This window comes from Fringilla coelebs, assembly GCF_963513975.1.
Source record: "Fringilla coelebs genome assembly, chromosome: 1".
Lineage (NCBI taxonomy): Eukaryota > Metazoa > Chordata > Aves > Passeriformes > Fringillidae > Fringilla > Fringilla coelebs.
Window position 1 is genome coordinate 75,013,951 of NC_140028.1, and position 26,297 is coordinate 75,040,247.

The 26,297-nt window shown below is 40.8% G+C and overlaps 1 protein-coding gene across 2 annotated transcripts in view; it reads left to right on the top strand.

The window, feature by feature from the left end:
* The first annotated feature begins 16,558 nt into the window (after positions 1 to 16,558).
* The window catches only part of TRIO (trio Rho guanine nucleotide exchange factor), a 244,694-nt gene continuing 234,955 nt past the window's right edge, over positions 16,559 to 26,297 (top strand). For both annotated transcript variants that reach the window (XM_084227033.1, XM_084227034.1), the window contains exon 1: positions 16,559 to 17,348. In XM_084227033.1, coding sequence (XP_084083159.1) covers positions 17,234 to 17,348 — 115 coding nt within the window. In that variant the 5' untranslated portion in view covers positions 16,559 to 17,233. The remainder of the gene's footprint in view (positions 17,349 to 26,297) is intronic.

A 26,297-nucleotide genomic window follows, 5' to 3' on the forward strand; every position in this document is an offset into this window, starting at 1 on the left:
GCAAATCTGGATTTTTTTTTAATCTTTCTCACTGTGCTGCTTGAAAACAAAGTTGAACAAAATACCAGAATATAAGAGGGAAAAAAGTGTCAGAAACTGGGAACTGAGTGATGTCATTGTAGTATAACATGAAACACACACAGTTACTCTTCTTATTTACCTTATAAATTAAGGTAAATAAGAAGAGTAACTGTGTGCATTTCATGTTTAACTGAGTTTCAAAAAATTTAATTTATTTTCTGGACAAAAACTCATTCTTCTTTACATGCAAAACACATCTTTATTCTTCTTCTTTGCCCAGCAGTAACAGATTTTTTTTTTTTTGAGATATTCTGTTATATAAAAGGAAGAGAGGAAGAAAAAGTTACAATAAAAGTGAACATTATAATTTAGAGGAGAATTTATAAAAACAAATGTATTTATTTTCATGTTTTGTTTTGTAAATATCCCATATGTTTATATTAATAAAAGGCAAACTCATCAATTGAACTTGTTCATAATTTTAATTTTATTTTGCTACTCATTTAATCATCTCCAGTTGCCATTACCTGAAAAGACATTGCATGTCAATTAAGAATGGTAGCAATTTCTGATGGAATGGAGTAATTTGTAACAGGAGCAAAATTTAAAATACCATACTAAAACTATCAAAATTCATAAGGTACCAGTTGTTCATCAGTAGGCTCCCTGTGTAGTAAAGCAGAACCTTACTATAAAATCAGAAAGTATGTAAATAATCCTGAAATAGTGAAAAATTTAATAAAGATATCTCATCAGCAGACTGATAAGAGTGGGAGTAATGTTATGCAAATTAAGCTCATAGTTCTTCTACATCAAAGGAACTATCAAAGCCAAATCAGAGAGGAAGGAGCCACTACCATCTGCAATTCAGATCACCACTTCTGGTCCCATCATTAGACTTAAGAAACATTGGGAGCATCATACTATTAATTCTTAATGTTATTACCTGTTCTGGCTCTCATGCTAGAAGCTACTGAGAGCTTCTTAAGACTAGGGTCTGCTTATTAAAATGGCAAGACTATCCCCTTCTGGGACTGCAAAGGAGAATGGCTGCTGGCAGCTCACTTTTCTTTCTCCTTTTCCATTGCCAGGTAAGAAAAGATAATTCTTACAGTCTCTTTTAAGTTCATGTCCAAGCACAGCAGCATCTATGCAGCCACATCCTCTGCCATGAATTCCAGCTGCCCAGAAGTGCTGTCACATAGCAGAGCCTTCCTGCAAACCATAAACTTGTAGCAAACAAGAGCTTAGTCCACATCATGGAGGTACAGTGTCCTATGCCTCATAAAACACCTGAAGAAGATCAGCTGCAGAAAGATGGGAACCTAGCAGGGAAATTAATACTTGATCAAGTCCACATAATTAAGATGCTTGTAGGGTTTGAGAATGGCTTCCAAGTTTTGCCCCCCCACATTTTATTTCCATATGGGCAGTGCTGTACTTCACAGGTTTTAGTTCTGGAAGGATTCCTCATGTTAGCTGTCTAGGTAGCTGTGTTGAGAAAGCAGTTCTTTGCCACAAGAGGAATAAGGATCTGCTTGTCAGTGTGTTTCCATCTCAAAATGAGACTCTCTCAGCTTTGCCCTGTTGCCATTAATTGCTTCGTGATATTGCACCTACTCGAGACTAATGTAAGAAAGCCCTTATTCTGAATTCTTATGTTAATAGTGGCTCTCCTGTGCCCATGAAAGTATTGATTTACGTGTTCTGCAGCAAGGTCTCAATGGTGTCAATAAAAAGGTAACTAAAAGTGCAAGATCCATCTCTGGTATCTTCAGCTATCTAGTGGAAATTGCCTCTGCCTGAAATTTTTATGTGCCCATTTGATCTATACCTTATCAGATGTCATCTACCTCTATTATGATTCAGATATCATTAATTAAAAGCTAAGCAAGGAGCATATTCTGACAGCTGCTAACTCAGCAATGTTCAAATATTGATAGTAATCAGTGAACAAGGCCAACTCTTTATATGGTGCTCTTGTGAGCTACAGAAGAGGCAGCAAAGGAAGATCCTTCCATATATATTGGTACTTCGATTATTTTTGGACCTCTTTAGACATCCTTTTGTAAACTGCCCTCGAATATGGCAGCTTACTAGAGAAAGACAAAGTGTCCATGAAGCCACTGTGATGGCTCCTAACCCATTGTCCCCTCAGTGCCTCAAGAGCAGACAACCCACAGGCCATTCTTTAGTCTCTCTTCTCTGCAGATGACAAGAGTCATTGAAGATTAGTGGCTTTCAGATTCTTCAGGATCACAAATCATCAGAAGGTAGTCTGGGGAAAAAAACAAGTTTATTAATAAAAAATCTGAATATACTATGCCCAGATTCCCAGGCAATCAGATGGAAAAATGGGATAAAAAGTGGAATATTAAAGTGACATATAAATTTTAAACTTATTTAATTTGGTTGTAAGTGAAGGCAGTATAATATCGTCATAACCTTGTCTGTGGATTAAAAACAAAACAAAACAAGACAAAACAAAACACGATCCTTCACTTCACAAAGGTCCAAGAGCCATGGGCTAGAGGACATGGATACACAACCCACACTGATGGATTTTTGGCTGTGAAGTTTATATGTAGCTTAGAAGGTTTCTTCCTTCCTAGGATTTAGGCAGAGGGTCTGGTAGCACATGTGCAGTTGATGGAAAACAGCTCCCCCCCAATTACTCAACAGGTAAGAAAAAAAAAAAAATAAACAAGACAGCTCACTGTGAAACTGATCTAGAAGAGCATTAAAATTAGAAATGGACTTTGACAGCACCCAAATGTACACTATCTGAATTTACCTTTAGCCAAAGCTTGCTGTTTCAAAGCTTCATTTTGATCTCCTGTAAGGGTATAAATGATTCTCATAAGCTATCTCAATACTTAAATGCTTTGCTGTTGTTGTTGGAGACAAATACAGCCACAAATGTCTACTGAAATATTTATTTATCTAACATTAATGAAAATACATTCAATCATATAGTGGTTCTAAGGTATGACTAGCTTTCTAGAGCTAGCTGATCCACAAAATTCTATACAAGAGAAAGGCTCTGTCTCTGTTGAAGTATTTGACTGTATCTATAGGAATAGTTATACCACTGTATATTTTATATTAATATTGTTAAATCAATACACAGCCATTAAAATGTCATTAATCTTTCCATAGCCATGATTGTTCTAGATTAAAAGAAGTCATTTTACTGTAATTAAAACTCCTTACAAAGCAATGTAGAAGAAAATTTTCTACTAAAGGAATCATGCTGATACAAAAATTACTGTATAAATGGACATGTTAGCACATGCAGTATTATTTTCCATGAAAAAAAAAAAAATCAGATAAATTCTTTTAAAGGAGAGAAGAAGCAGATCACGGAGTAAAGGGTAATTAGAAAAGCTAAAAGGAGGAAGAGAAGAAAAAGAGCAAGAGGAGTTATTGTTGTACTTCTGTTGCCCTCATATTTGATTTGAAGGAGGAAAGGCTACTAAGACCACTGCTATGTACTCAACTTCTTTGCAATTTGGAATGAAAGTGAAGTGAATTGTAAATATTCATAAGCTACTTAGACTAATACATGTGCAGGGAGGTCTAAACATTTTAATGATGCATTTCATTCTGTAAGATTACAGGCCTGGAAGGTACCTTCAGAGGTCATCCAATTTAGGACACACTCCCAAGGAACCAAATCTGCATTACTGCTTATGCATACTTGTTCAACCTTTTTTGAAACTTTTAACGTTTATATAAGTACAGATTTGTGTCCATACTTCTAATTAAATTAGTTCTTTTTATTGTTTTATTTATTTATATGGTTTCTTACTTTGTTGGTATTACCATATCAGAACTAAAAAAAAAAAAAAAAAAAAAAAAAATTCACCAAAACCTGAACACATGAAAATTTAAAACTTAGTTCTTCACTAAGCTGAATGTAATAAATCCCCATTTTTGTGCAACTGTAAGATAAGGATATTATAAATTGGCAATATGTGTATTTCTGTTACATGCATTTTTTAGATATATTGACCCCAAATCACAGTTGAATACTGTACATATAAGAATGCATGTAAAAATTTAAGACCATTTAATTCACAGAGAATGATAACTGCAACTATAGTCAAAGTTTATTGTGGTAAATGGCATGGGGAGAGTAAGAAGGACTCATACCCCTACAATTTTCTCTAAGGCAAAAGGGGAAAAAATAACATATTTAATTAAAAGCAGTATGTTCAAACCAATCACAAGAAAGAATGTATGGACTACATAATATTTTCTAGCCATGATTTTCTAAATATGGAGGAGAAACTCAAAGTCTAATGAGAAGAAAATCTTTTAAAGCCAACTACTGTTGCTAGCAGAAAACAACTTCATCTGCTTTGAGGAATGCGTGTGTCTGAAACCTTGCCTGGCTTTTCCAGTTGTACCAGCTCATCTGATCAAAGATACCACCTTTTCCTACTTAGTTTTCAATTAACTTTTATCACATGCAGACACAATAGTCACAATGCATATATATGTTAAAGGATAGCAATATTTGTGGTTTAGGGTATAAGGTAGCAGTATGAGGCCAGAATGCAACTTCCAATAAAGGTAAAACTGTAATTTTGTTTCTGTGTAGCATTTGGCCTCTCCTGCACTCTGAAACAAGATGGGACTACACTTCAGGTCAGCATTTTCTTTTTAAGGCTTGTGTCTTGTGTTTGATGAACAGAAAACAAACCTTCCATAGTAAATATACTGCTCACAATTTCACATGAAGGTCATCAGTCATGGACAAAGCACAGACAATTCCATCATTTATAACTGTTCATTCTATAGAAAACATGGATACCAGTTAATTGCATATTCATCCCAGCACTGCAAACTACCCTTTCTCCCTACTTGTTTTCCCATCCACTTCATAAATTGTCTCAGTAAGTGTGTTATGAAAAGCCTTCCAACAGCTTTCTGAGGCAGTCCTGCATCTTTGCTGATGGTTCTTAGTTATAGCTGCCAACAAAGTCGTCTACTGGCAACACCTTTGTGAGCAGTTTTGTTTTGTCTATTCATAGTGCTCTGACTGGCCTTGTTCATAAAGCCTCAGTATTAATAAAAGCAAAATTTCCTTCTCTGGGATGTTTGCAATATTCATTTTTATCACAAGATAGTTTATTATGTGGTCTAATATAATGTAAAAAGCTTATGATAAGTAAAGATATTAGTCTCTGATGCACTGAAATATTAATATTCTTAGATACATGAAAATATTAATATTTAGGATATAAGTATTTTCTGAACATCATTTAGAAACAAAAAAAAACTGCTGATGAATCAATGCAAAATAATAACATTACTAAATGTACTACAATGAACAGATATTCCTCATGGATGGATGATGAAGGAGTCAATTCATTTAATCATATATGAAAAGAGAGAAAACTAGATTTTAGTCCTGCCGAAGCAATCGCGGTTGGAGAGGATTGATGGCTCAAGGCTAGCACCCAAAAACTGATATAAAAGGAACAAGGGCTTGATTGCTCTTACTTTACTAAAAAGCTAAGGAATGAGCTTTTTAAAAACTCCCTGTGTACAAATCTTCATTAACAGAGACAGGAAATTATTTTGAATGCTTCATTGCTAGTCTTGATATCATAATTAGGGGAAGCCCATAAAAAAGCTCAGCAGATATTTTGAAGTGTCGCTATAAGTATTTCCATCTTTCTATAACTTCAAAAACAAAATAGTTCTCTAATAGCAGTTACTTTTATGAAATACAGCAGAAGATATCACAGTGAAAAACGGATGGTGAAGCACAGAAATTGACAGATGAGAGAATTATAATCCATGTAGTAGATGTTAGTATAGAGTGAAATGATTTGACATACATTTTTTTCACCTCAAAAGGATAAAGCCACATTCTTACTTCTTTGCATGCTATGAAATATGACAAAAGTTAAGCCATTGACTTCTAAATAAAGGAATTAATGAGTACACTGCACTGTGGTTTTATGATAAAAGTTCATCTGGGTTCTAGTTAGTTCCCAAGTGACACTTGCTGGTCAAAGTATGATCACAGTAGATATTCCTGTAAAGGTCTTGCAGTCCTAGATCCTTACAACCTAACATTATCTTCATTCATAAGAAAGAACTTATTTTTATGGAATGATAGATTTGTCAGACCTCTGCACTATCTTTTGATATTCACCCTACTGAAAAGGGCAGTTTACTCAGAAATTATTAGTTCTCTGTGAACTAAACTTTAATAAAATTAATTCCACATACAAGATGGTTGACTGGATTGGCTTCTTTCTTGTAACATAATAATAGTTTTTACACCCCATTGCTGTCAGGCCTAATATTTAATTATTACAGAAGCTAGATGTCAGTCCTGGCAAACAGCGGTAGAAATAGACAAGAATTCAAAGTAATCAAATTCCAACAACAGACACAATTGGAATACAAGAATAGTGACTAAATGCAGTATGTATTTCAGCAAGTTCAAAAAGAGTGTTTTTCCCTAACAAAATGTTAGGGCAGGTTGGGATAGCAGTGGTATTCATGGCTCAGCATAGCCACCAGAGTTCATGAAGAATGTTCCAAATGAGCAGAGTGAGCTTGAAACAACATGTAGCTGAAATAGACCCAGGCAAAGGAAAGATGCTTTTGTAATGAAGTGGTTGCTTGTCATGCAATCTCCACAGTGTGATGAGGATATTGAAACTTCATATTTGGCTAGAGAACAAAATTTGGTCCTAATCCTCACTATCCTGCAAAGACAAGGCGTCACATGAGTGGTGGTACCTTCTGCACTTCTTATGGAAGTCAGTTCTGTAAAACCCTTGCAGCCATTACAAACCAAAAACCTTCTTAAAATTGTGCAAATTTCCAAATCTATTGGACAATAGTTTAAGTCTAGGAGAACACCTGAGACAATAGAATTTGTGAGTGTCATGCAAGAAATACTTCTGTTAGGTGAAAGCAATAAATAGGAAATAAAATTAGGTACATCATTGGAAAAGCAAAATTTCAAGTCAGTATTTCCTGAGACCTAATATGAAATCTTTCACTAAGAAGTATTGATAATTTAAATTTTAGCACTTAAATAAAAACTTTAAACATTTGTTTAGCAAATTATCTCAATTGGGTTTCCATGGCATCCCACATGCTTCTTATCTGACTGCACTATTGCTAGAGATTTACTGTCAAAAAGTCATTGCCCACCTCTGATTGACATGAATGAGACCATTGGTGAAACTTCAAGTCTATACACTAATAATAATGACAGCTGGAATGACTGGATGTAGTTTTTTACTTGGAAAAGTATTATTTTTGGGTTATTAATTGGAACAAAAGGGGCAGAATCATTTTAGAAAAATGCAAAAATAGCTTGTGTCCTACAGTTACACTAAGATCCAGAAGTTTGTAGGCATTTCCTGGGAGTCCTGCCAACTGAATACAGCTCCTATCCCACATTATCTGCTCCTCCTCTGTGAGGATTGAGAGGCAAGGATACAACATAAGCCATGCTGAGCATGTGATCTGTAAACTTGCTTCATGTACAAACTGAACAACCCTTTATTCCAGAATGAAAGCGTGCACAGATGATGTGTTCAGTCTTGTGTACAAGTATTGGCAAAGGGGCTACAAACTAGAAGAGCTTGGAAGCTGAAGTCCTTCTGCATTTCTGTCTTTAGAAACAGCAGCTGAGACCCTGGAGGGAATGTGGAACACCAAGTGACTCTGTGAGTCCTGAATGGTTTCCCAATGGCTGAACATCTGAGGAAGCAGCTGGCTCCAGCTGGGGTTAACATGCCAATAACAGTATGTGCAGGATACCTTTCAGGGTCAATATCAAAAACCACTGTAATGCCCAAAGCTTCCACTCCAAGTAGTCTATTCAATTAAATATAGAAAATGGACTGCCTGTGAAATCAGCTGCTAAATAGAAAAGTGGAGAAACAAGCACACAGAGTGAAATGCAGGCAACAGTTGCTTTTTGCTCAATTAGCTTACCAGTATGATGGGAGTAAGTAGGATGAGGGGAAATAAAAGAGGACTTGTCTTACAACTGAAAAATTGGAGAGTATAGAAAAAAATAAAACTAGTTTATTTACTGCCCAATATCCATACAGCAATGCTGCAGCTGCTGCTCTTTTGCTGCTGAAAGCCAAGTGGCTTCCCAGGCGTGGCAAGGAATTTAACTTCCTGATTATGAGCAAAGGAAACACTAGGAAACTTTGTTCCACATTGTTCAGTCCTTTCCCATCGCAGCAACTCCTGGAAGAAGGCAAGGCTGGCAATTCATGATTGTGCACCATCACAAAATTCATTCTAAGACTGAGAAATGTCACGAATAACACCCGCTGCTACTGTCCAGCTAATTGCATAATTGACTTGGATGACAATGTTGGATAATCGGTACTAAGGAGTGACAAATGCTCACCTAGGATCTGACCTCCCTAAGCAGAACCTCTGACTCACTGATCAGAATAAATCACGTATTAAAAGTCTAGAGTAGTAGGCAGTAGTGAAATATCTGCAGGAAGGATATCATAAAAAGCCCAAACTGGAGACAATGCCTTGATAAAACCAAGGTACAGGATAAATCATTATAAATGTGTACACCTAGAGATAAATAACCACATGTTTGTAAAACGTGGCTTTGATAACTGAGATCACCTCTTGCAGCAGGAGGTGGAGATGGGGACCCATGCCATGGGTTTCAAAAAGTCACCTTGGGAATTTGGAAAGCCTTTTTCTGAGCAAATCTGTTCTTTCCAAGTGAAAAAAAAAAATCAGGGGACCACTTGGGAACTCATGCAGTTTAGATCCACTGCAGTAGAACAGACTTTACTACTACTCTGGCTGAAAACTCTGTATCTTCTGGAAATGTCTCTTTAGTGAGCTCTCACATTAACCTGGAAAACTCAAGGTTCAATTGTAAATAACCCCTGGTTAAAAAACTTACACTTCTCTTTCAAAGTAAAAAGTCACCAAGGATTGAACATATTCTTGGGGAATCATCAACCTATGAAGACTTAAGTCATACAAAAACAACAAACTTAGGAATTACATGGATTGCTATAAAGCTAGCTCCCTAGCACTGGATGCAAAAGTATTGTAAATATTTTTTTAAATTGTCATTTTTAAATGACTCAAACTAAAATTCAGTTTTATGTATTGAAAAGATACTAGGCATTTCTGGTTTGTTTGTTTGTTGCATAAGCAATTACTCAAATTTCTTCAATCCCTGTTACAAGATACTGATTGACAGAAGTGATACAGACATAGGCATCCAAGATGCTTTCCAAACTGGGCAACTCTAAACCGGCATATGGATGAAGTTATATGCATAAAAGTACACAAGCAGTGGAACTGATTTAAATGCCCTCTTCTGGGAGATAAGTCTTCAAACAGGATGTTATTTGTTTTAAGCTTCACTTTTGATTGACTTTTCACTTTGTTTAGGCTCATAAATTAAAATATTCTAATTTACATATGGCTCTTTGTGTTGCCTTATGCCAATTCTCGAACACTATTTTGACACATAATTGTAGGCAAGCCAGTACAATTAACAGATGATTACTGTTAAGGCAGAAGGGTAATTGTCAACTGGACTTAACACTGATTTGATACTAAGTGAAGAGTTTTCTCATAAATCAAAGGCTTGAAAAAATAAGCAACATAATGTAAGGCTGTCTGCTGATCTATTGGCAATCACTGGTGTAATAGCTTAGCTTAATTCGTGACCTATTTTTCTGAGTTTCCATCATGATGATACAAGACAGTGGTCTTTGTTTAAAGATACATATGGTACATTTTTTCTGTACATATTTTCTTTCCTGTGGACATGCTATTGCTTTTTTGGCATGAAGGGCAGAAACTGTTCTGGCACAAGCTGCCTGTATATCATGATCAAATAAAGTACCACTAATGCCTTCAATGCAAAAAATGTCCTCAAGCTTGAATACTCTCCAGTAGTAATCACACACACACATATTGCTGATAGCATAATTGTTGAAACATAAGTGTGATAGGGGACCGCCTTGCTGTTGGCAACCTTTTATTCTATTGCATCTCCTGAACAGGAGCAAGAAATAGGCAGATCCATGGAGAATGGTGGGCATGATATAGCAGCTTTCTTTTGAGGCTTAACGTCGTTTGTACACAGAGGGCTTTGGCAGTAAGGTATATTCAGAACAAAGGGAATAATGGGACATGGCACAAGCCCCTGAGTAGGTTGTACCATTCAGGGGCTTAGTTTAAAGAGCTGAAACCAGGGAAGCAAGAATCTGGAAGGTTAGGAAGGAAATGTGTACAACATTAAGCTTTTTACACTTTCTGTAGTGTAAGCAAAAACTTTGTCACAGCTTTTGCTTTGAAACTAGTCATGCTAAGTCTTCATTTTTTCAGTTGATCTGGATTGTTGGAGCCCAATTTAACTTAAACTGACAAAGACTTCAAACTGGATTAACACATGAGGCAGTAGAAGGTGAAATTCAGCAATAAAAAGAAAATGCTGATTTTTTTTCTCTTGAGTTTTTTCCTGAAATACTCTTAAAGCTAAAGAAAGATGGAGGAGATGTATTCAAGGAGTTATCAATTACAATGAAGTCAACTCTTGTCGCCAGTCTCCTTACACTGGGAAAATAAAATCACATCTCTCTTCTTTATTTACCTGGAACCATATCTTATCAAAACCTTGCCTTCAAAAATTCAGGGATGACAAAGTAAAAGGATCAAGAATATGTAATCTGATCCGTTGTGGAGTGAGGAGCCCACTGCAGAATGTCCAGAGGAAAATCATGCCACATGGTGAATAACTGATTGAAGACAAGAGGAATGAATCACCATACAGGCTTTAGCATACATTGTCCTACTGTTAGGATTTCTGGATTTGCTCCTTTTAGGCTGAGATCTTGTAATGCACGTGCTTGCTTTCAGTCAGGCACACTAACTTCAATTCTCTCAAAAAGCCTCTGAAGCACTGCACTCATTTCTGCCTGAAAAATTTTGGACAAAAAGGAAAATACTCTTTGAAAGTCCAGTATGATTGTCAATGTTAATGATAGAGATAGAAAATCTGAAATTAGGGTGTGCATGTGTGTGTGCATTTACATGTTTGCATACTTCCTGGTGGAGAGAACAAGCTTTGCTGAAAACCTGGGTAGAAGAGGCAATGGCATGACCTGTCTGAGATTCAGTTGAGCGATTCAGGTGCCATCAATTGTGCGATAATATGGAATTATATGTGCCTAAGCACAAACATTAAAACCAACACTTCCTTAGGGTGAAGGTAGTGAACAGATGGTGTATAGACCACCAATAGTCTATAGAACATCAGGCGTCTGGTATAATTTCTACATGTAAGTGTCCTTGACATTGACAAGTCAGTACATGCCACATAGCAGAACTGGGAGCTGGATTTTTATAGAGATAGCACGTCACTGAAATGGTGAGAATTTTAAAAAACAGTTTGGTTATAAATAAAATCAGGATGGTTAGTATTTTTGGTAAGTGATATGCAAAAACACGCATCTTGGTCTGTAGGCTATTAAAAACCTGCTCAATCTTTGCTTAAGATTCGACAGTCATGACCACATAAGTAGTAAAACTTTATTTGTAGTTACCATCAAATACTGCTCCTTTACATTTTTTTGACTTAGGTGTACTAAACCTCTGTGAAATGTTGTCCTGGGGAGGACTGGCAGTGCTGCTTTACTATTATAATGAAATGTCAGAATCACAGAATCATAGAATGGTTTAGGTTGAAAGGGACCTTAACGTTCCAATCCCCTCCCACGGGCAGGGACACCTTCCATTGGACCATGTTGCTCAGAGCTCCACCAAGCTGACCCTAAACACTTCCAGGGATGGGGTATCAATAACTTCCATGGGCAGCCTGTTCCAGTGTCTCACCATCCTTACAGTAAATAATTCCTTCCTCATATCTAACCTAAATCTATTCTTGTTGAAGTTTGAAACCATTCCCCCTTGTCTGTCACTCTGTGCCTCTGTGAAAAGTCTCTCTCTGCCTTTCTTGTGGCTTCTTTCAGGTATTGGAAGGCCCCATTTAGGTTACATGAAGCCTTTTCTTTTCCAGGCTGAACAAACACAACTCTCTCAGCCTTTTCTCATAGGGGAGGTGCTCCATCCCTCGAATAATCTTCACGTTCCTCCTCTGGACTCACTCCAACAGGCCATGTCCTTTTTATGCTGGGACCCCAGAGCTGGATGCAGCACTGCAGGTGGGGTGTCATCAGAGCAGAGCAGGGGGGCAGAATCCCCTCCCTCCCTCCCTCCCCTGCTGGCCACGCTGCTTTGGCTGCAGCCCAGGACACGTTTGGCTCTCGGGGCTGTGAGTGCCCATGGCTGGGTCAGGTCCAGCCTCACCAGCACCCCCAAGTCCTTCTCGGCAGGGATGCTCTGGATCTGTTCATCCCCCAGCCTGGGTTGATACTGATCAGCAGCACCTTGTACTTGGTCTTGCTAAAACTTATGAGATTACCATGGGCTCACTTCTCAAACATGTACATGTCAGGTTGCACCAAGGAAAGTATGGAGAAAATATTTTCAATTAGACTGACAATACTTTACATAGGTGATAGGTACATCATCTGCTAAAAAAAATAGTTTTGCAGAAAAATATAAAAAAATATGAATAAACGAAGTTCCAAAAGCTGCCAGAACTCATACAATGAAATAAGAACTTCATTTTATAGGATAAGGAAGTAGAACACATAAGCTTAATACTGTTCAAGACAACTTTTTAAAAGACTTGGATGCTTCTGTGGAAAAGAGAGCAATAATAATGATAACGGTTGGAAAATGCCTCAATGCCCATCTACAGATAGAAGAGATACACCATGTGCTCTGAGAACAATTTGAAATTGACGAATGTTGCTATAACGCAAACACCATTTAGATCAGAAACCAGATAGCAACTCCAAGGTGGTGCACATTAATAACTCTTGATTGTGTTCCTTAACTGCTGCAAACTTGAAAGACGCCTTATCATCTTAAAAGCACAGTAGCACCTGATATGGCCTTCTCTATTACTTACCGTGTTTATAACTTGTTTTATAGATTCAAGTCCCCCAAAACCCTGCTGCAGAAAAATAAGGGTTGCAAGAAACAGTTCTTAGAGGCTGGCTGGGCTGAAGTCCATGTGCATTTTTCTTTAAAGTGCTTTCCATGTGGAAGCTTTGTCCCCACACTACCCCCTATGTTACATGTTTTTGTTTACAAAATGAATAGTGAAGCTTGTAAAACAGCTACAAGAGAACTCCATTGTAAAAATCTAGTTTTGTAGTTGTGCATTTTTAATTTTTTTTCATAATTGAAGTCTCTTTTTCCATGACTCTTTTTCTAAGTAAGACAACTCCAATTGATGGGCCAGGTCAATACCATCTCCCGTCTCCTAGTTTGTCCAAACTAGTGAGTTTCTAGTTTACTTCTCAAAAGCTTGTAAACATTAGTGATTTTTAAATAAAGCTTGCCCTGCTTTCATTAACATCTTACAGAAATGGGGGAATCTTCGTTCTTTGTTTTCTTGATCAAGTGGGCAGCAAATGCTGCAGGAAAAGAACTCAAGAAATATCAAGTCTGCAAATTCCTTTAGGGATGAAACATGAAGTGACATGTGACACTTCTCAGCCTGGATACACAAGGCTTGGCTCTGGGCAAGCTTCTTTCCTCACAAGACACCTCTTTGACAGGAATAAAGTTTTTGTGTTTGGCATTCTGATTTTGGAGTGACCATTCAACCACAGTTAAGGCACAACACAAGTATGAATAAAGGGCATTCAAATGAAACAACACTTCTCTTTGGGCATTTATTCTATTGGGGTATTAATATTTTTTAACAGTATGCTTACATAAAATGTACATTTTTATATACATATATAAATGTACATATTTTATATACATATATAAAATAGAAAAATTAAGCACAGAACTTCAACATCATTAATATTTTAAAACTCCTAGTACACAATCTAAAACTCTAACTTGAATCTGTGCCTGAACACTATTAGTATTTCACATTAGTAGGTCACATTTACGGCTGAAGTATATTTTACACCACAAATATTTTTTCCATTCTGCATTTACCATTTCAATTGGTGCAAAAACACTTGCAGGCTGACAAAAACTGAGATAAGCAATGCAGGAGTTGAGAAGAATATGGCTATTTCCTAATGACAGGCTTTCAAACTCGCACAAATTTCCAAAGTGGGACATTCTCCATACAGACCATTCATACCTGGTTTGTTTTTGTTTGAAGCCTAAAATGACCAAGAAGAACCAGACTCAGAAATTTAATTTCCTAATGTCAAAATATTAAATCTGGTATTTGCTACTTAAGGTGCATAACTGTGAATTAAATCCTTGTTTTATTACACTGTTAAGTAAGTTTGTTATAATGTCATTTTCCCATATTTGCCTCTTTTAACTTACCCTTCAATAAATATTGCATCCTGAACATTAGCATGAGCACTATGTATTACTATAATCTTATGAATTGTGCAAAGGATATGAGCATTTTTGGCTCTTGAAGGATTTTCTGTAAGGGCCACCTTTGTTGCTGATTACTTCTTCTCAATCACTTTCACAGTGATGAAAGGCTCCTGTAGTGGGGAACATGGCTCAGGGGATCCATGTCCCAAGAAAAAAAGAAACCCAGCATCTCTTGCAGTTCAGCGAAGGAGGGGACAAAGGAAGGGACAAACTTGAGTCATATATCCTTCAAAAGTATTCAAATTAACCTTGCCTTTTTAGTGCCCACTTAGAATTTGTACAGTTTGCTGGAAGAGCAACTAATTGGAAATGGAAAGTCAGAGTGTTCAACAACTGATGAAAAGCCTTCTAAAGCTTTTTCCAGAGTTGCACAGCATATTGATAGCTTTTTTCAAAATTGGAAAACAAGTAATCTCAAGCACTTCTTGCTCTCTAGTCACTGAAAGCTGGAATGATGGATTCCTATTCTTTTCTTTACTCATTATATTAACACTTTCCAGGCACTTACCCAATTTTCTCATATTCTTACACAGGTTGTTTTGGTTTTTTTTTGGGGCACATATTACAATATCCTATTCCGACCCCTAGGTCAACTCACTGCTTGCTAGGGAACAGCAGCATTTGTTCCATTCATGTTTTTTGCTAAGTGGATGGTACCAGTTAGAAAGAAATTAATGTTGCAACCCCTTCTGCCAGTGGGATGCTAACTTGGAACTCTTTCCTGTGCCTGCTGTCTGAAAGAAAAACATTTAAAAAAAATCTTTTCAGTCAAACAAATCTCTTCTAAGAGAAATTAGGGCAGGCACGGTTGCACAAAAGCTTTGTCATCAAGCTATACAACTTTAGATAAATACAAACCTTGGAAACCTTGCAGATGACTTCCTCATCATCTGACTGATAAACTAACAGAACCTGTCAGCATTCCCATAGGACCCGAGGGAAGGACATGAAGCTGTGCCAAGGGAGCTTTAGGTTGGGCATTAGGAAAAGGTTCTTCTCCCAGAGGCTGGCTGGGCACTGGAACAGGCTCCCCAGGGAAGTGCTCATAAGCCACAGCCTGCTGGAGTTGAAGTGTTTGGACTATGGTCTCAGGCACATGTGGGATTCTCAGGGTGGTCCTGTGCAGGATCCTAGGATGATCCTTGTGATTGACTTCCAACTCAAGATATTCTATGATTCTGCGAACCACATTTCTCTTGAACTTACCTTCCTTTTAACACTTACCAAAGGTTCAGGAGTTTAATGCTTGAGACTGTACTTCTGCATTTCAAGTGTGCTAACGATTTACCATTTACCACAAGCATTTGAGATGTTACTCAAATTCATCAATCTGTGCAGCTGCTATGATTCCTGCTCTGACATCCTCTCCTCAACCTCACCTGGACGCAAACTTATATTGCCTTAACACGAGGATTGTGTTGGGGCACATCATAACCTCCACATCACGAGCTGTTTGTTACTTGACATTAATTGAACCGGTCCACAGCAAAAAACATTTTGAAGTGTCCCCGTGATAACAGAAGAAAAAATACCCACAATACAGACAGCAATGTAACGGGTGCCTTTTAAAGGCACCTTTTTAAAGAAATCTAGCAATCCTTTTCCCCTGTGCCTTCCAGAGGTAAGTGAGGCTCTTTCCAGCCTCGGGCAGGGATCCCTTTCCGAGCACGGCCCCTCGGAGGCCGGCAGCCCCTGGCGCCCGGGGAGCGGCGGGCAGGAGCTCGGGGCACGCGCTGCTTCCCACGCTCCCGCCGCTCGCCCCCGGGGCGAACTGCATTTGCTTAGGTCTTTTATTTTTTGGACCTCCACTCAGACCTCCGCACACCGGCGAGCACCGGAAGCACCCAAAAAAATCCCCAACTAAACAAAAAGAAACCCCAAACCCGAACAACAAACCCACAGCTCCCTCCCAGCGGGCGGGCGCGCCGCCGGGAAGCCCCGGCCGCGGGCGCGGCCCAGCCAGGGGCGCGGGCCCGGCGGGAGCGCTGACGTGCTGCGCCGCCCGGCCCCGCCTCATCCCGACCGGTGCCGGACGCATCCGGAGACTCCCGAGCTCCCCCACTCCCGGCTCCACCGCCCTTGTTCCTCGGGCGGGGACTCGCTTCCTTTCCCGACTCCCCTTCCCACCCTCCTCTCCTCCTCCCAGGCAAGATGGAGGACGGCAGTTGCTGCGGCCAGTGGCACCGCGGTGGCTAGGGCAGCTGCTGCTCTTCCGGATCTCTCCTCGCTCCTTCTTAAAAAAAAAAAAAAAAAGGAAAAAAAAAAAAGAAAAAAAAAAGATAAAAGGGAAAAAAAAAAGGTTGGAGACCTTCCTTTTTTTCTCCGCCCACTAGCTGCTCACTGCGCGGACCGCTGGCCCTTCCCATGCCGTCGTCGTCGTCGTCGCCCTCCTCCTCCTCCTTCTCCTCCTCCTCCTCCTCCCGCGATTGTCTGCGCTCCGGCTGCCGCCCGCCCGCCCGCCCGGACTCCCTGCATGCACACGCCGCCTCCTAGGTGGCTGCGGGGGGTGGGCGCTCCCGGAGCTGCCATTCCGCACATACCTTCATGTCCCTGCGCTCGCTGCGGCCGCCCGCCGCCGCCCCGCATCGCTCGCCCGCTCCGGCTGCCGCCCTGACGGCCGCTCCCGCCCGGAGGTGAAGCCGGGAGTCGCGGAGGGGGCGGCGGGGTCGGCGGCGGGTCTCGCCCGGTGGAGTCACCGCCGCCGGCACACGCAGCAGCAGCAGCAGCCATGAGCAGCGCCGCTACCGCCACCTCCGCCGCCACCACGGCCGGCAGCGGCGCGGGGGAAGGGGCCGAGGAGGCGGCCAAGGACTCGGCGGACATCGCGGCGTTCTTCCGATCCGGTGAGTGTGCTCCTCTCCTGGGGGAACAGGGAGGAAGGGCCGGCAGCGAGACTGCGGCTGGAGGTAGAGGCGAAAGGTGGCCCTGGGGAAGCGACGTCTTCCCCCTGGAGCCGGGAAAGGAGGAGAGGGCAGCCGGCTTTGTCAGGTGGCCTCGGGGAAGGCTCGCCCGCCTCTCGCCGCCGGGGCCGCCTCGGCGCTGCCCGTCTGTTCCTCGGGGAGGCGGCGGGGAAGAGAGCCGAGCCGCCCCGTTCTGTGCCGGGGACAGCGGGGCTTAGGCACAGCAACTCGCGGGCGGGACGCCACCCTCGCCGGCAGAACCGAGGCGTGAAAACGGGGGCGGCGGCGGCGCGGCCCGGCCGGGAGGGTGCGGGGCTGCTGCCGCCCCGGGGCGGTGTCGCCGGTGACAGGTGCGATTCTGCCTCCCGTGCCGGCCTGGTAGCAGGCGCGTCACCGGGGCTGGGCGGCACCACCCAGCGCCAGGTGGACCCGAGCCCCCCGAAAATGTCCCGCTGGGGGTTGCGGGGCAGGAGGCGGGTGGAGGAGCCGCTCCGATCCGGGAAGCCTAGGGTGTCGGAGGGGTGGGAAGGGTGAGCAGGGCTGCGGGGAGCTGGTTGCGCCGGCCGGGCCCCCCGGGGAGGCCGGCGAGCAGGCAAGGATGACACCGCTATAAAAGGCAGCGCTCCTCCGGTGCTGTGCTGCTGGGTGGCGGCACAGGGCAGGGATGGAAGAAGCGGCATGGAAAGTGGATGTTCTAAGGAGAACCGAAAGAGGCAGACAAAAAGCGAAGCCCATGTTAAGGGGGTGTCGCTGCCTCGGCTGAAGCGGGGAAGCAGCGGCTCTCGGGCGCTGCCGGGCTGGGAAGCCGGGCTCGGCGCGGAGGATCGGGAGGGGAGGCGGTGGGGGGGAGCCTGTTGACAGGCTGCCGGGATGAAAAAAAATGGAGGCTGCCTTCTCCCTTGGTGTTTACTCTCGGCACGCAACCGGGCGGGGAGGACGGCTGCGCCCCCCGCCAAGACACTGTCCCCCGGGGGATAGCGGCGGGGAAGGCAGGACTGCCCGGGCCGCACGGACCGCCGGCGGCGGGCACGGAGCCCTGCCGGCAGCCTGGGCGGCGGCGGGGACGGAGCCTCCCCCCGGTGCCGGCTGCCCTCCCCCGAGCGGCGGCGGCTCCTCCCCTCCGTCCGCTCCGCCGGCGGCTCCGCGCCCCCCGGGGCACCCCCCGGCCATCGCTCCGGGCGGAGCGGCCGGGCCGGCCTGGGCTGGGCTGAGCACTTGCTCCTTTCGGATGCCTAAAAAGGAGCGGCGAGCAAGGGAAATGCAGACTCACCGCAGGAAAGATGAGGGGGTTGGCCGATTTCGTGTGTAAAAAATAATGATGGCAGTAGTAATAATAGTAGTAAAAGCTGTGTTCGCTGGGTTTTTAAGGAAAGTCCGCGAGGGAAGTGGGAAACGGCGTAATCAGTGCTACTTGCGGTCGGTGGTGCTGCTCAGTGTGTTTGGTTTCAGGAGGGTGAAGCAGGAGATGTGATTTGTTGCAGGCATCCTTGAAGCAGGGCTGGGAGCTGCGTTTGCGTGGATAGAGGGTCCGAGCAGGGGTCTGTGTCCCCTCTGGAGGGCTTGATGCTCCCGAGGCAACCTGCTTCACATGAGAGCCATTGAGTGTGAAACTCCTTGTCAGGATGCTGGCCTTGGTGGGTTTTATCGTGGAAAAAACACCGAGCTTTATCGTTCCCAGGAAGAAATCCTGATGATAGCAAAATGACAAATTAGAACAGTTGGCTTACACACAGTAGCCTGCCTAGTGTAGTTACAAATGGGTGCTTGTGTAGTAATCTTGCAGTTCTGGAAGACCCTGCCAGCTGTATTAATAATCAACTTCCACATTTATGTGTGGGTTGAGGGATGCTACAGCTGGTAAACTCATAAGTGGTGCAGTGATGACTTCTGATGCTGATAACTTCTGATAACAGGGAAGTTGTACTGAGCTCAGTCTTGCAGCATCTGAAAACCTTAAAGCAGTAGAAAGACATGTTTATCAAAAAACTCTTGGAGCAAACTCTTTGTTTGGTGCACATTTAACAACTGGCATTCTCATTTCCATATTTACATGTGAAGGTTATCTGGTTCAGCCTCGCCTCTAGCATACTGGAAAATGTTCTGCCATCTCCTGTGGGTGTTTGGCATTGAGAAGAGCTCCTTGAATTCTGCTTCTGTGCATGATCCACACTTCTATAAGGAGAGGGTCTATTAAGAGATCTCCGGTGCTTCCCTTTGTTTGAACAACACTGTTCAAACTGGTTTTTTTCATTGGAACACAAAGGTGCAGAGATCAATGAACAAGGAAAAAACTTTGTTTGGTGCACTTAGGAGCAGACAAAATATTTTTCTCTTTACAGAATTTACAATGATAAATGCTTCCTTTTTCCTGTCACTTGCAGAGAACATTAGCAAAGCTCTAGCTGTTACTTAAAAGAGAAAATGAGTAAAAATGTTGCAGTGTTTTCCAGGAGGAAATAAAATAACCCCAACAACAAAAAGCCTGCCTAAACAATCAGTTCTAATCTTGGGTTGGTTAAATTGGTCAGTTGAGCTGCCAAGTGGGGTTATTGGCTTTCCTCCTGTCCTTTTGTAAGTCTAAGCTTGAAGTAGAATGAAAGTAGCCTGAAGAATAGAGTTTCATTATTTGGAAGATTTTGTTAGGATATTGAACAGCAGCTAGGTTCACATCACTTGAAATGTGCACATTTCCAGTTTTCACTTTGGTTATTTAAATGTAAACTCATTCTTGAGTTGTTGGGGAAATAAAGTTGCAGCTGAAATGTGAGGAAAGCAGCTGAACTGGAAGTGAGGTGGTGGTAGTAGGAACGCTTAAAGACTGTGTGTCTTGAATGTAAATGAGGAATCCCTTTATTGGAATTGGAAGAAATTGAAGCAGCTTGCTTTCTGTTACATATTTGGTATCTAAATCTCATTATTTGAAGTTGAAAAGGAAAGAGGACAGACCTTGTTAGGTCTGTCACCTTTGTGGCAGGATTAATAGTAAAAGAAGCAGAGTTGGACGCCAGGCATAGTGATTACATTTGGAAGGAGAAAACACAGTGGTTGTAGGAAGTGCCTTTCTGTCCTATATATGAGTTGGAGATTAGAAATGACTGTGTAAACTGACAGAAGGATATGTTTTGAACTATAAATGTATAGATAATGATTCCTTTTTTTATTTAAAAAAGTGCACTGTTGTGACTTGAAAGAACCGGTAAAATACATTGGAGTTATGAAAAAAGACTGTTACCATACAAAAACCCAGTAGTACAGAGTCTAAGTGGTGGCTGTGTAGAGTGGTGTTAGTATATGTGTTAAGTATACAAGATCTATTTTTTATGAAGAGTTGTTAAGACAAAACTTTTCAAAATGTGTTCCAAGTTTCAACCTAAAATTCTGTGTATCTGAACAGTCTGAAAACAGCTGACCATGAGCAAAGTTGACTTTGAGGGAGTGCCATCAGGTCATGGCTTACCGGACAGTAACCATACAGAGGTTTTGTTTGGTTGTTCTTGGTTTAATCTTCATCTTTGCAGCTATGAGTCCTCAATATTTTGGTAAGGGGACTCAACTGACATCTTCAGGATGCAAGAATGAGGGCTGTCTGTTAAGTTTAAATCATGTTATTATAAGAGTGCTTTTCAAACCAAAGTATTTTTGCTGGTTGTTTGTGAATTTAGTTTTTTGGCATAAAGAATAAAACATTTTTCAACCAAATAAAAGACATGTTGATCAAACTTTCAGTAATTAAAGTTACCTTTCTGGTATGATGGAGATATCTGTGAATGCAAAAGGTTGCAGAGAAAAAGGCTTGTAGGCACTTCAATCAACCCTTGGCTAGACAGCGTAGGGAGTGCCTTTATAAATTACTCTGATAAGTCTTCATGGAAAAAAACCCAACCGACTGATAACTCTTCACAGTTGTGAAATGAAAGTGGATGTAGTTATTTCCTGTAAGGTACGTTTTTTATGAGTGGCCTCTACAAACTGCAATAACTTCGTTCATATATGGACAAACAATACAGATTTCAAAGCCGTTGAGGAGATTAGTGTTGTCGCCACCTGTTTATGTGAACACTTGCCACATGCCTGGAAGGAACACAGTTTACATACTGAGCAATGGGAAGGGGGAACAAAAGTATTTGAAAAACAAAGGAAAAACAAGGGGCCCCAAAAGTCTTGTCATTAAGGTGAATAACTGTCCAGGCTTTGCCAGGTTAAATCTGAACATAATTGTTAATTGTACTTCATTCCTTGATACGGGGGAAACAAAAAAGTGGAGAATTTTCCATCTAAAACCTAATCTACACAGGTGGCAGCGGTCCTTTCTCAGGAGAAGGAGTAAGTCTGAGATGAATGTGGGTCTGGAGGAAGTGGTTGTTCCAAGTAGAGAGTTCAGTGTGCCACCTCTCTCAAGGTGAAGTTAGAGAACGGGCTGGTAGCCAGAAGAGCTTTAAATAGCACCTGTTTCTAATGTTGTACACGTCGTGTATCCTGCTTGTGCATGTGTTTCTTAATGTAACCTTACTGATAAGAGAATTTAAAACTTTGGTTTGAGATATGTGTGTTTAGGTACCAAAATGAACATGTGAGTATTTTAGGAAAACAGAATGCTGAGATTTGTTGTGGGTGTGGACATTTGAAGACTTCTGCAAGTACTAGTAACTTGAGACTTCAATCAGTCTGAGTTCGACTAAGTCTGCCTATAGCCACCTATGCTAATAGTTGCTATCCTATACAGTTGAGACCTTAGAATAAGTATTAATGAGTGTCATGAAAATATAATTTACTTTCACATTTTTTTAAAAAATATGAAAATATGCTTAGTTTTCATGAAAATCATGTAATAACATAAAGATAAAAGGCAGCATTTAGGAATGTGTTATTTCAAGTTTACAAGGAGGACTTCTGTTTTACTTCTTCCTGATTATATTGCTTTATGTACTGTTGCCTTGCTTGCTTTATATTAGTGTCCTGTGTGATAGTGGCTGGGATAGTTAACTGCATGTAGTAGACAGCATTAAAAATGCTATCATAGTAGGGAAAGGAGGGAGGGTTGGGAAAGATTACATGGTAAAGAAAAGGCAAACATATTATTAAAAAGCAACAGTTTTTTTAAAGAATATTACTAATAAAAACACACTATCATTTAGATCATGGGCAAACTAGCTTCTAAGGTAGGCATCAAATGTGAAAAACAAGCCAGATTCCCATCTGAAAACCATGAAGCAGAACACATCATGTATAAAGTGAGAATAGGTGAATTTTCTTAGGAAGGCACTATCACCTGGTGATGGGTAGTAGTTAGCTTACAGAGAAGGTAGTCAGAATTGTTGTTGCTTCCTTGGCATTCCAGTTGGAGCAGCTATAGAGTTGTTACGAGTGCCTAACAGAAATAATCTAATAGTGAAACCAAAAGAAGTTTTGCCAGACAGCACTGGTGGTAGCTCACATGACAGCTCCCTGCTGTCCTCTGCAAGTATTCTTGGTCCTCTGGCTGTCAGGAGCTGCGGTGCATTTTAAGAATTGGTGGGCATACAGAGGATGTAAAGTATGAAACAAGTTGTCCGTTCTTTCATTTGACTTACACTGATGACAACATTTGTATTAAATAAATAAACACAACAAAAATTCAGAGTGTTGTGTAAACTTTTCAAGAATCTGTTACTTTGTGCTTTGAGTTGCATTAGTAAATGAGAAGGTTGCAGCAGTATTGCTGTCATTAGTACTGGTTGACCTGAGCTGAAGAAGTGGGTCTTTTGTGGAGTTTTGATCCAATTCCAGAAGTATCCATTTTAATAAGGTGGTTGAAGCAGAGTGGTGGTGTGTGTGTGATTTTGAAAAATACCATAGAAAAATACCACAACTTGATAGTTTCTGATGAGCATATGCAGAGCAAAAATAACTGCAGAAACAATGAAGTTAAAATGGAGAAGTTAGGCTGGGAAATAGCATTGTTGAATTGACATTCCCTGGAACAATGAAGATCAGGATAGAGAGCTTCAGTGTGAAATGCAGCAGCTGTTGTGCAATTTGGCTTAGTGTGAAACAGCCAAGCTTCTCTTCGAATAGACAAGGATAGTTCAAGTTAGAGGTTAGGTTGTGTTTAAAACAGTTGGAGGCAGAAGTCATGAATATTTCTAAGAGAGGACAGAGGACAATTACTGATAACATCTTTGATAGCTGACAGCTGATAAACTAAATGCACACTTGGAGTGGAAGGTGAATGGGAGTTAGAGGAAAGCCAGATCCATTCTTGGAAGGAGTACATTTGAGCTGGCATGAAGTGCTGATGTCCCTAGAAAGGAGATGACAGAAGTAGGAAGAGACTTGGTAGAGCTGAGGCTTTCATCAGTTGTGGAACTCAGTCACTGTGTAGAAGACAGGTAGCAGTGTTTCTTATAGAAGTGGTGTGTCTCCAGTTAAATGTGTCCCACAGCAACCTAACAGAAACATGTGTGAATTTCAACCTAAAATATCACATGACTTCTAAAAGCTTTTGGATGTGAAATCACTAGGTAAATAAAATCTAAAGAAAGGCTGGAAAAACTTTCCTTACCCAAATATACAGAGAAAATATTAATGTTTCTCTACTCCTTTTCAATTGAAAATAAAAACTGAAATAATTCTAGTTTCAAAAAATGCTTAGGTGCAGACTGCTAGGTCAGTTTAATAGGGTGAAATTGCATAGTGATTTTTGGTCTGCATCTTGAAGAAGGAGCTGAAATCACTGAAATATCTGTTCATGGTCAGCAAAAGTGTTAAAATAATAAAGACACGTTGAAATTTTGAAAATGCAGTGGTGGTTGAAAGAAAGTGGATGATAATTTTAAGGAGAAGAAGGGAAACAATTTTTTCTGCTTGATATTGGTAACAACCAAATTTAATCTTAAAAAAAAGAGGTAAAAAAACCCATGAAAGTCACAGCAGGCTATTTTAATTTAATGACTAAGATGGTTACATCTATTTGTTGTTTTCATGAAGAAATTTGCCTGATTTGGAAGAGGATCTTTGTTTAACTTAACATTTTTCTTGGTGCAGTAAAATCAAAAAGTAGACTACTGATGAAGTAATACGGATGATCTGCAAAGCTGAGTCATATTCCTTCAGGAAGGATACTGCTGTTTTGAGAAAACAGATCACTTACCCAGTAGTGAGGAGGAGGAATTGAAATGACAGGGAACAACTCAAGTGCTTTTAGCAGTAGACACTACAGTACATTAAAGCATCTGATTTTCAGCCTCTAGAGTAGGTTGTTGTATGGATACACAAAGAGGAGGGTCATAAATGGGTTGTGTCCACAAAGTTTCACAAAACAGTCAGAGTGACAAGACTGTGCTTTAAAGATACAAAGCTTGTTCCAGTGGTATCTCTGCCAAATAGCTGCTCTAAGTCATCTGAAATAGCCTAACTGTGCATTTGTTTAAAAAATAGGATTGTTTTTCAAGGCTGTTGAGTGGAGTCTTCTGAAATCATTTAGTCAAATTTGTTTAATCTCCTGTGCTACTGCCTTGCATAAGTGGCAGTAGCACTGTTTAATATACACAACTGCAAATATGTAACAGGTTTTCCTACTGTGCAGTGCTGAACTGTGTCTTCTGCTGGTACTTCTGTGTATGGTGTTTTTGTAATCTGGACCTTACTGAAGAACTGAAATAGGTATTGGTGCTTTATGATTATGGTGGGAAGAGAAAGCAATCTTTACAGGGAGATGAGATTTTTTTTTTTTTTTTTGGTTTTTCAGGACCCAAAATGTTGAGGAAGCAAGATGACAAGTATAGGAAGAAAAGTGTGGGCTTCCAGCATTCAAAATATGTCAGGGGTTTGCTTTATGTTTTATACTGTAGGTGTAGTATAGTGTGTTTGGATAATTCCCACAAATCTGTGCAAGAGTCAGGATGATGTTATTGGCATGTGTAATAGTCTGACGTGATTCTGAGATTCAGGAAGGTTTGTTTTGCTAGTGCTCATGAGGATACATGTGTGCATGTATATACTGTCTAAATAGTCCATGTAGCTTCAAAAACTTGAGTTTGCATGACAAATATCTTTGTTAAAAAGTTGGAGAAAGTATTCTGGGCAGCAGGCGCTGAACAGGGCTATTGTGAGTAATCCCAATGCGTTCTAGTCATCTGTGAAACTACCCGGAGCTTAATTACTCATGTTTTCTTGTTGTCTTAGTGCGTGTATGAGCAGTAATAGTTATTCCTGAGGTGTCTGCAGACTGTGTAAACAACCAGTAGTGATTTTTGTGGTTAGATTTGTACATGACTGCTTAGCAATTAGAGTCTGAGGATCCAGGGTTATAGTGAAGTGAGATTTCCGAAGTGCTAAAAATGAACAGGAAAATATGCTACAGATAGGGCTCACAGGGACCTATCAGGTAAATACATACTTACTTCTGTCTAGTCTGTACCTCACTTATTGCATAAAAGAGTAATTCAAAATCCAAAACTTTTAGGCTTTATACAGAATTTCTGCATTTTTGTGGGTAATTTGTGGAAACCTTCAGCCTTACGACATACTTTATCAAGGCATTTGGTCAAAGGCTATTCATTCCGGTTTGTGATGGTCACATAGCTGGTTAATAATTTTGAGGCCTCCAAACAATGGAAAATGTTATTGGTGAAATTTAATGAAAGCAGAAGTGTTGGAAGTCTTGGGGACTGCTTGTTTTCAGAGCCCAAACAGATGTTACATTTTGGGAAGAAATCAGGTAACATTTCTTAAAGTGTGTCCTAGGTAATAAAGGGAGGATACATCAGGAACATCCCAAGAAGTGAATTAGACTAAATGGAGTGTTTAAATACCAGTATTTCTTGGCTGACCTCCTATGCTACACGGTGGACTTCACCGTATCCATTGTGTAGTCTTGGTTGTATGGTGTTGGTTGAATATAATTTTCTTCTG